At 48.8% G+C, this 10,500-nt stretch overlaps 1 protein-coding gene across 2 annotated transcripts in view; it reads left to right on the top strand.

Moving 5' to 3' along the window:
• Positions 1-10,500, top strand: part of PRKCA (protein kinase C alpha) — a 404,971-nt gene that overhangs the window by 374,376 nt on the left and 20,095 nt on the right. For both annotated transcript variants that reach the window (XM_042967753.1, XM_042967754.1), the window contains 2 exons: positions 604-684; positions 9,223-9,330. In XM_042967753.1, the coding sequence (XP_042823687.1) occupies positions 604-684; positions 9,223-9,330 (189 nt within the window). The remainder of the gene's footprint in view (positions 1-603; positions 685-9,222; positions 9,331-10,500) is intronic.

Here is a 10,500-nt window from a genome sequence, read left to right as displayed (position 1 = left end):
GTTTATATATATACATATACACACAAAGGACACTTTTTAACTAATCATCATACCATTTTCCCACCTAACAAAATTAGTGATAATTTCTTAATATCATCAAGACCATGTTTCAGTGTTCCTGATTTTTTCTTACAGTTGGTTTGGTTTGAATCAAGATTCAGACAAGGTTCAAGTATTACATTTGATCATTTTGTATCTCTTTAAAAATGTTGTGAAAAACTTCAGATACATTATCACCGCCATCATCTTTGTGACTTTTAGCAAAATTCTGTTACATAGCTTGATTATCTTATTTACCAGACCCTGGGTCTAATGGCCTCTGGCTTTTTCCGAAAATTAAATCCACCTCACTGTCCAAATATTTTTCACCAATGAGGATAATTAAACCTTCAGACAGCGCTGTGTAGTTTCTCCGGGTGGATTCAGAGGAGCTGTTCCCGAACAGGTTTTGGGCAGTGAATTCCTGGGTGGTGGTTCCTGGTGTGTCTGATTTGCAGGGCCCTCCCCGCTTAGTGCAGAAAGCTCTACGTGCTTGACGTATCTGTTCTAACACAGGCTTTTTGATCGCCAATAATTGTAATCGATGTTTGTGTTTTCCCACAGATAATCGCTTATCAGCCGTATGGGAAATCCGTGGACTGGTGGGCCTATGGCGTCCTATTATATGAAATGCTAGCCGGGCAGGTAACGGGCTGCTACGTTTTCATGCTTGTTTATTGCTGGATAATGGGAGTCTTTCAGCTCGGTTTGGGCCACATTAGCAGGACCTGGCTGCTGCTGGTCTGACTTCCCCAACCCAGGTGAAAGAGGGAGAAATCCACCCCCACCCCACCCCGCCTTGAAAGGGGGTTATATTCAGTAGGCACAGCATTCATCTCCTGGTCATAAAAACCCCACACTGAAAGCTGCAACCTGGGGCCCAGACAACGTAGCTTTCATATTGTACACAAAAGCCCCGTGGAGGACGAGAGTGGCCTCTGTAGGCTTTCAGAATCTCAACACCGGGTTAGGTTATGGGTCCCTGCACGTTTGTCTGCACACATTACCCCAGTAGCTGCCCACTGTGTATCATCGCGATTGTTATCAAAGGAAGAAGACAGTAAAACTTGAAGAATAGTTTTAATAGCTCCTTCCCATCTCTCCGTATCTAACTCTCGGCAGTTCATTGTCATTTTCACAAAAGTCCATGGAGGCTGAACCTCCAGTTACAAAAAAGACAGATTAGGTTTCTCTGAGGGAGGCCGCGTAGGCCAGATAAGCGGGGGGATTACTGCCTAGGCTGGCGCTCTTTAATAGATGGCCTTAATATCTGCGTCGTCGGGGCAAATCGCACTGGCCACGTTAACGAGCAACCCCAAGTCTCCGCAGTCTAACACACGACACGGATTTATCTTACATTGTCCACATGGTCATTCGAGGGCAGGCTTCTTTCATTCACTGGCCCTGCCGTCTTTTAGGGGCTTACATTCCTTCAGTGACCCCCTCCTTACTCAACTGGCCAGTGAAGACAGAGAGAAGGGAAGTTGCACAGAATGTTTCGGGGGACAGGCCTGGAGGCGTGGTGCACCTCTGTCCTTCCTGCAGCCTGCTGGCCCAGACGCAAAGGGCTGGGAAGCAGAATGTGTGTACCTGTGAGCTCAGCGAGGGGAAGCAGGTCGGGTGAGCATCTATCCACCAGATCTCTGTCGTTTTACCTAAAAACAACTCTGCCCTGGGCAGCTTTTTATAATTCCCAGCACTCAAGTCCTGATGTCTGGGAGTCTGACCTTCCATAGCCAAAAGCCTTAGAGAAAATGGAAAGAAATGCCCATGGTGGGCAGCTGAGCTACGCCCAAGGAAATCTTTGAATCTTTGTTCCTTGGGATGAGGCTAGGGGGTGGGGGGAATCACCCTTTCTGGCATTTGACATCCATTGACTCATTTGTGGATTCATTCAGCATATACTTGAATGTGTACTGTGTGCATGGTTATCACTGTAAGCAGAACAGACAAGAACCCTTGCCTTCATGAGGCCCCCAGTCTAGAGACAGTAGACGGGCTAAATAAGGAAAATACAGAATAGTGATAAGCTAAGAGGAAAAGTAACAAAGCAGGAAAAGAAGATGTAGTGCTGGAGGAGATGGAAATTTTATTGATGGCCAAGGAGGGCCTCATGTGTAGCTAAAGTGAGGACCAGAAAAAAGTAAAAGAATGCCCATGTGCATATGTGCAGTAAAAGCATTCCAGGAGACAGAAACAGCAAGTGCAAAGGCCCTGGGGTGGAAGTGTGTGGCCATGTTTTAAAAAAAGGACAGGAAACCACCAGTGTGTCCAGAGCAAAGTAGCCTAGAGAGGGATTGGGAACGGAGGTCTGCGAGGGAAGGGAAGCCCAGGTCTTAAGAGTATGAAAGTCATCACAGACCTTTGGCTTTCCCTCTGGGGTGGGACGCCATTGGTGACCCTTGTCTTACATCTTTTGGATCTAAAGTAGCCTCTTGGGTATTAAAAGATTCAGGGCATTAGCCTGCATTTGGTCGTTAACGGAGAAGTGATGTTAAGACTTGATTGCTAGTAAAATGGTTTGTGATTATTTAGGCTTTTAACCCCAATAAAAATATTCATCTCAGGCCAAATACCCCCCATTTTTTTAAGCACAGAAAAACAGGTTATCCAGAACCACCATCAGTGAGACAACAGCAAGGGGCCTGCCCCTTGAGTTAATTTCCCCTCTTTAGAATTCTGACAATAAAATTTGAATGATCGCCCGCCCCCAGAGTCCCGCTGTTCAAGAAGGCACAAAAAGCTGAGTTCCCCTTCTCAGTCCCACTTGAATGCTCTGACTCTTGAGTCCAGAAACAAATGCTGTTTTCACTGAGTGCCATTTGCATATGTCAACGAAAGAGATTGGGTGGGTAGAAATGGGATTTGTTTCCAAGGGCGCTGCACAAGAGATCAAATGAGCTGACTCTTGATTGGCCAGCAGGAGCCTGGCCTGCAGCAAAGTCCCGCATCCCCCCTCCCCGCCGCATCCCCCCTCCCCTCCGAGGACACACACACCAGGCCACACTCTCACCCCCATCTTCCTTCCTCGCCAAGCTCGGGGGGACTTCACTCCCTAGAGGAGAGCTCAGGAATGCTGCCCTCCTGCAGGGGAGTCCCCTTGGGGGTGCATTTTAACACCCTGCGTCACTTGGGGATTGTCCCTGAGGCCCTCGAAGATGCCCTCCCCATGCTCAGTGTTTCCATAAACATTCTGGCACATTTTTGCTGTTACCCAACCTGCTTCTCAGACTCCATTAGCCTGCCTGATAGGATTCCTTCAAGTTTTCATTATCTCTGTTGAAAATGGTGACACTCTTTAAATGGGGTGTCTTAAAAGCAGCCCACATTCAGGCACAATGGCAGACTCAGCCATTGTTCCCCTGAATGCACACCGCGCCTGCCCCAAACACAGTGTTTTCATTTCAGAAACCCACTTCTTAGTCTTCCCTGTGACTCAGTGCAAATTTAAATGCATTTCTGGGCTGTGACTCAGCCCAGAAAGGATAATGAAGCCTCTGTGCCTTCATTACCCAGAGCCCCCCAAAGCAGCAGGAGCCTCCAGGCCCAGCAGAGGGTATAGATGCTGTTGTTGAAAAGTGAGATTAATTATAAAGCTGTTGATGGGGTTGTGGTCTAAATTTGTCCCCTTTCATCACAGAGGGCCAGAGATGAGCAGAAAAGATAGTTTATTGCAATTTTCTCCTCATTTGCTATGTTTATTGTCAGCAGCCAAGGGGGCAGTTAAACATAAACAGCCTGAGTCTTTCTTCAGTTCCTGGATTGCTTGATAAATATGATTACTTTCAGGCATAAACAGTATTTACCCAGCACTGTAATGAGCATATCCTAGCTTCACGCGGTCACCGGGCTTCATCATAAAGGGACCAGCCCTCTCCTCTTTAGATCCCCTCCACCAGGCTTCTTTATGGTTTGTCTTTGTTCCTAATATACCGGTAATGGGTACTTGATCCCCCAACTTCAGCCTGCCTTGTCCTTGGGTGCTCTCCCACCCCACCACTGGTCATCAGTGACCTGTAAACAAACATGGCAGGGCCCCATCAACCGCAGAACTAGGACATGATTTAGAAACCATTTTGGAAAAGAGTAAACCGTCATCCCTCACCTGTCTGTCTAAAATTCACAAATTGCAAATTGCTAAGCAGGGCACCGCTGGGTCAGAACATTTTTACACTAAGCCAAGACTTTACTTATTAACAGGTGGCTTAGCCTGAGACACACAAAGTCCAGATTTGTAGAAATTTGAAAATGATCGTGGGAATGCGGGAAAGAGGGGGAGAGAAGCGATCCAAAAAGTTCACGTACTTAGTCCCCCGCAACGCATTGCCTCCTGTTGTCACCAGGCTCGGTAGCCGAGGTGCCTGGGAAGGCAAATGAATATAATTACAACTTCACCACTGACCTGCCTTCAATGCCAAGGCCTAAGCAGCACTTACCTGTAAGAATGCTCCCCCGGGTCACTAGGACAGACTTAACAAGAGCCATAAAAATGTTCACATTCTGCGGCTGTATAACCCCACACCAGGGAAGTTTTACCTTAGGAAGTCATTCAGAGAAGGAAAAAAGGACATATGGCACAGAGACGTTTATAGAAGCTGCTAGTTCTCAGAGTGCCGCCCTGGAAGCCATTGTAAACGTGCCCCTGGACAAGTGAGCCCGTCCCTGACGGATGATGGATCAGCTCAGCGGCATTAATCTGGGAACACCGGTAGCCACGGAGAAAGCGTTTGCAACAGTCCATGAAAAACAAGAAACTCCAAATGATGCGTCATTATTTGAAAATAATGTGACAGGCCTAAGAGCTCCCAAAAAAGTAAGAGCGGTTTTTGCATTGAGGTAAAAGGAATGTGGGTGCTAACCTTCCTGGAATCCCTCTCCCCGCCGGAATACATGGTTTTAATTCAATAGAAGACTCCAGGAAGCGTTTCTGATGTGATGAGCATTGTTGCTCATTGTCACCAGATATTTGGGATCTTCCTTCTGGCACATGTTCGGATTGTACCTCCCGGCTCACTCGTGATTGGATAGAGCACGTGACTGACTCTGACCAATGAGATCTGGAGCACTTCAGCCCTGGCGCAGGGCACCCCAGGAGCATCCCAGAGGGCACTCCACTACAGCAAGACCAAGATGGCAGCTGCACCATCAGCGTGGGTCCTCGGGTGGCCTCTGCTGACTGGCAGAGGACGTGTGGCAAAGGCAAGAGATCTAGCCATCGGAATAAGCCTGGGAAATCATGCCAGGTCTCTAGGCTGGAGACATCCTACACAATGACTTGAATCATGTCAGGCCACAGCGACTGCCCCTGTTTCTTTTCAGAACCACTACTCCTTATACAGGATACGGAAATGGTCTCCCCGACCCCTGCCCCAGTGGCGCCCTCTTTAGGTGCCGGGGGGACCAGCAGCTGAGCACCTCCCAGTCCGCCCCACCAGCAGCAATGCCAGGGGACCATCCTTCACCACGGACCCACCGGAGCAAATGCGAGGCATTGGCGTTGCTCAGAATGGCTCAGAGCCCGCACCCCGCAGTCAGATGTCTGCGCTCGAATCTTGGTTCTTCCACATCCCAGCTCCGTGACCCTGGCCGGAGCACGTAATACAGCCTCAACCGGCTCAGCTGTAAAACGGGCTTAATTGTACATACACTATACAGTGGTTTTGAGGGTTGAGGGAGACGTGCACAGTGCTCCCCACGGTGCCCGGCACACAGACAGTCCCAAATACCGGCTGTTCATCAGGCAGTACAGACTCAAAGTGGGTGACAACAGAACATCAGGGATAGAGGCACCTGTCTACCCTGGGATGTGCTGACGGGAGAGGCCCCAGTCTTTGGGGCCACACAGGGATGAGACGCAGGGTGAAACCCCAAGGCTCTGCCCCCAAGGACACGTGGTCGTGTGGCTTTTGTTCTAGCTTAGAAATCTTAACAGGTGAGGCCAAGGGCCCTCAGGGTCCTCGATCCCCAGCCTATATGATTCACATTTGGATTAAACGGCTTTCTTTACTGCAGGACTTCTTAGAACGTTTAAAAAGTGTAAATGTTGGGGCGCCTGGGTGGCTCAGTTGGTTAGGTGTCCGACTTCAGCTCAGGTCTGATCTCATCATTAGTGAGTGCAAGCCCCACATCAGGCTCTGTGCTGACAGCTCAGAGCCTGGAGCCTGCTTCGGATTCGGTGTCTCCCTCTCTCTCTGACCCTGCCCCACTCACACTCTGTGTCTCTCTCTGTCTCAAAAATAAGCTTTAAAAAAAATTTTTTTTAATAAAAAAAAATGTAAATGTTAATGCACATCTCCAGAAGGGGGTAAAGGGTGCAAGATTTGACCCAGGGGTGTCCTGTAGGACGAATACCTGCTAGTTGTAAGGAATGCTGTCTGGGGTGTGTCAGGAGCCAGGTGTCCTGCTCTCAGGGGGAATACAGAGGGGGCCTCGTGGCCAAGCACCTCCTTTGATCATTAGTAGGCACAGCTCACCTGGGCCAAGCTGGTCCCCAGGCCATGAGGACAATTAAGCAGCTGCAACAGCCCAGTGCCCTGCATGGAACATTCCCCCAACCCCCACCCCGCAAATTCCTGTCTTCTACATCAGAGTCGGGGAAAAGGCAGCTGCATCGACCTAATCGTCTTCAAACGCAGAGATTCTTGCTGAGAAAGATTCCTGGAGATGGTTTGTCTGAGTTTCCCTTTGCAGAGAATTTCTCTTAAGCCTTTGGCTTGGAGTATCTGTGACCCAGCCCCTGGAGCATTCCTGTTGCTAGTACCAAAAGGCCAGTTGCACCAAAAAGGCCAGTTGACTCTCCCTGGTGCCTCTGTCACTGCTCAGGAAAGTCCACCACGTTTGGCCAGCCTCACGGGCGTGTGACCGATGTAGTCATACGGGACCCAAGCTCCAAGAGCCTCATGCATCTGGTTTGATGATCTGCTGTTGCCGTCTTGAAATTCTTAATAATTATCTAATAAGGGGCCCACATTTTCATTTTGCATTGAAATCCACAAAGTATGTAGTTTCTCCCAACTAGCGGCCCTAAGGGGCCACATTGAGAAGTGTTGTTTGGTTATCCAGGAGCAGAACCTGTGCCTGGCTCCCATCCCGGGCACCATGACATTGTAGAGAGTGAATACATAGGAAATTCAGAGTGAATGGGGCCCTCTGGATGTGTGCAATTCACAGCCCTGAGCAGAAACTGTATCAGGTTTGCTTTAGCTATGAAAATCTCCTTGGCCAAGAACCAGCTACATCTATGGATCATCTATGGGAAAATGGGATGTTGTGTGGGTGTCCTATCACAGGTGTCCTGAAGAAGTGGGTTGCATGATATCAGGCAGAGAAGATGTAGTGGGATGGACAGCAGGACTGGGCTCCAGTGGAGCTCTTGGCCAGTGCAGCTCCACTCACACCCGCAGGGTGTCCTGCTCTGTTCTTTCTAGATTGAGGTGGCACAAACCGGCTGACCCAGGTGACCGTCTGCACGTGCAAGCGGGTGTCTGTGCCCAGCTGCCTTGCCGTGGGGCATCCAGGCACCATGTTACTTCTGCCCAGGGACACTCACCATGGCGGGCTGTTCCTGCTCTGCTCGGAGCATTTTAGTTCTTCTCACCCACCTGCATGCTTTGGCCAAATTAAATATCCTTTATACCAGGCGCTTGCAACTGGAAAAGAGGCCTATTTATTTATATTTCTAGACCAAAACAAAACAAAAATAATGGCACCAGTCCCAACCCCCTGCTCTTCCCTACCTGGTCCCAAGGTAGGTTCTTGATAGACTTAGTGGCTTTCCCTTTGGTGGGTGTGGCTTCCGTGTGCTGACCCCACAGGTGACTCCTATTCAGGGCTGAGGGTCGGGGAGGACTAAGGCTGGGGGTCAGATGAGCAGGTTGGAATGATCCAAGTCGTGGTTCAAGGGGAGCACTCTGCTTGGTTCCAATGCTGTCTCTTACTCGGAAATGCTCGACAAGAAGGGATATCCTGCTGACTACTGCACAGCTATCTGTGGCCCACGATATAGTTTACATTCAAGCTGGACTCTGCATTAGCAGAGCCCTAACCATGTTAGCCAAAGTGACGGAGAGTCCTCTCTTCCACGAGAAGGAAAATGCAACGAGATTGAAATACAGGGCTTCTCTGTGTGAGAGCTGACCCCTGGTCTGCCTTTCTTCTGCTAAACCCAAGGTTAGCTAAGCCAGAAAGAAACATTAAGAAATGGCCCATAAACCCACTTATCCTGTGTACTGTCCCTCCAGAGTGACAGGTAATTTGCCAGACCTCTTGGGATTAGAGACCTGCCGGAGGAGAAAACTTGAAGGACGTCCTGAGCTCACCAGCTCCTCCCAAGAATTCTGGCAGCCCCTTCTAAGACCATTCATGTGCCTTAATAAAATACCAGTGCCACTAGGCACCGCCCTTCATCAGGCACCTGATGGTTCCGTGATAAACTAGCAGGAGTTTTGCAGACTCACCAGGGAACCCCATTTTACAGATCAGAAAACTGCATCTTAAAGAGATGGGTCGCCCGCCCATGGACACCCAGCTAAGAGGTGGTGGAACTAGAGTTCTGGTCCAGATCCTCCTGACTTTAAAGCCGTGACCTCCTACAAACCCGGTTGAAGCGGAAAGGGAAGTGTCCAGTAGAAACTAAGCTCCCATCACTACCACCATGCAGGTGCCAGGCTCCCGACAGAGCAACTCCCTGTTGGGTCAGAAGGGCCCTGGTGTGAATTGCTGGACCTGAGGAAGTCCATTTTGCCCGTGTTCTGATGGCCCCATCGCCCCATGCTCAGAATCCAAAGGTACTGGCATTCTCCACCTGCCCCCACCCCTGCACGCAGAGCCATCTGTAACCTAACTTAATTATAATTAAATTTTTTAACACATAATTACAAGATTAATGGATTAATTATAATTTATTTGCAAATCATTAAAAGCATTACTCAAAAACATTTTTCCCTAAAGATGGTTTTGGGTTGCCCAGGGCAGGATAATTAAAGAGACAGAGGAAAAAGTGAAAAACACACAACCGCCAACCTAATGAAAGATAATCAAATAAACCAGCAACTTCGCTGAGCTAACCCTGCAGTCCATGGTGCACCGGGAAGCCCTGTCTGTTTCTTGGCGCTGAGTGGGATCTTCAGGCGCCATGTTTGAATGACTCTGCGTGTTTTCCCATGTCTCTGTTTTCTGGAACAGCCTCCGTTTGATGGCGAAGATGAAGACGAGCTGTTTCAGTCGATAATGGAGCATAACGTTTCTTACCCAAAATCCTTGTCCAAGGAGGCCGTTTCCATCTGCAAAGGGGTAAGTAGATCTGAATTCTTTTATAATTACAGACCAAGGGGGTCGACTGGGGAAATCCCTTCCCCACACTTCTGCGAGAGATGGGAGAGATGGCAGAGACACTGCAAACCCATGCCACTCATTTCTGCCATCAAGGGCTCCAGTGTGGTGACCCCCAGGGAATAGTGGGAAATATGGCGGCCTGGAGAATGGGTTCCGGTCCACTGGACTTCCTGGAACTCTGGCCCAGGCAGCTAATTGCGCTGTGTTTTAGTTTCTCATCCACCTCGTGAAATTGTGGTGTGAGTTGCCAGAAGTCATCTTGGGCGCTCAGAAAACGTTGGTTCTCTTCCGTTGCCTAACATGGTGTGCCTTGGGTCATTCTTCATTGGATTCTCTTTTTTTGAGATAAACCGTGCATGCAGAAATGGGCACCAATCGTCAGTGCGTAGATCAGTGAATTTTCACAAAACTAACACACCCATGCAGTTGCACTCAGGTCAAGAGAAATAATGTTTTAGGGCACCTGGGTGGTTCAGTCAGTTAACCGCCTGACTGATCTCTCAGTTCACAAGTTTGAGCCCCACAGCAGGCTCTCTGCTGTCAGCACAGAGCCTGCTTCTGATCCACTTTTCCCCATCCCTCCCCAACTTGTGCTCTTTTTCTTTCTCTCAAAAATAAACATCCAAAAAAAATTTTTTTTTATTTTTTTAATGTTTTTATTTCTTTATTTTGAGAGCGTAAGCAGGGGAGGGGCAGAGAGAGAGGGAGGGAGAGAGGATCCCATGCAGTCTCCACAATGTCTGTGCAGAGCCTGACAAGGGGTTCAAACCCATGAAACTGTGACATAATGACCTGAGCGGAAACCAAGAGTCATACACTCAACCAACTGAGCCACCCAGGTGCTTTTTTTTTTTTAATTTTTTAAAGGGTGCCTGGGTGGTCAGTCAGTTAGCGTCTGACTTGATTTGGGCTCAGGGCATGATCTTGAGGTTGGTGAGTTTGAGCCCCGCATTGGGCTCTGCACAGACAGTATGGAGCCTGCTTAGGATTCTCTCTCTTCCTCCCTGTCTGCCCCTCCCCTGCCTGTGCTGTCTCCCGTCTCTCTCAAATAAAAAATAAATACATGTTTAATTAATTAGAAGAGAGAGAATGTTTCCGACACCCTAGAAGCCCCCTCCCTTCCTGTCC

Source organism: Panthera tigris, chromosome E1 (genome assembly GCF_018350195.1).
Source record: "Panthera tigris isolate Pti1 chromosome E1, P.tigris_Pti1_mat1.1, whole genome shotgun sequence".
In the NCBI taxonomy this organism is placed as follows: Eukaryota; Metazoa; Chordata; class Mammalia; order Carnivora; family Felidae; genus Panthera; species Panthera tigris.
The sequence above is the reverse complement of the archived record's forward strand: the minus strand, read 5'-3'. Positions and strand labels throughout refer to the sequence as shown.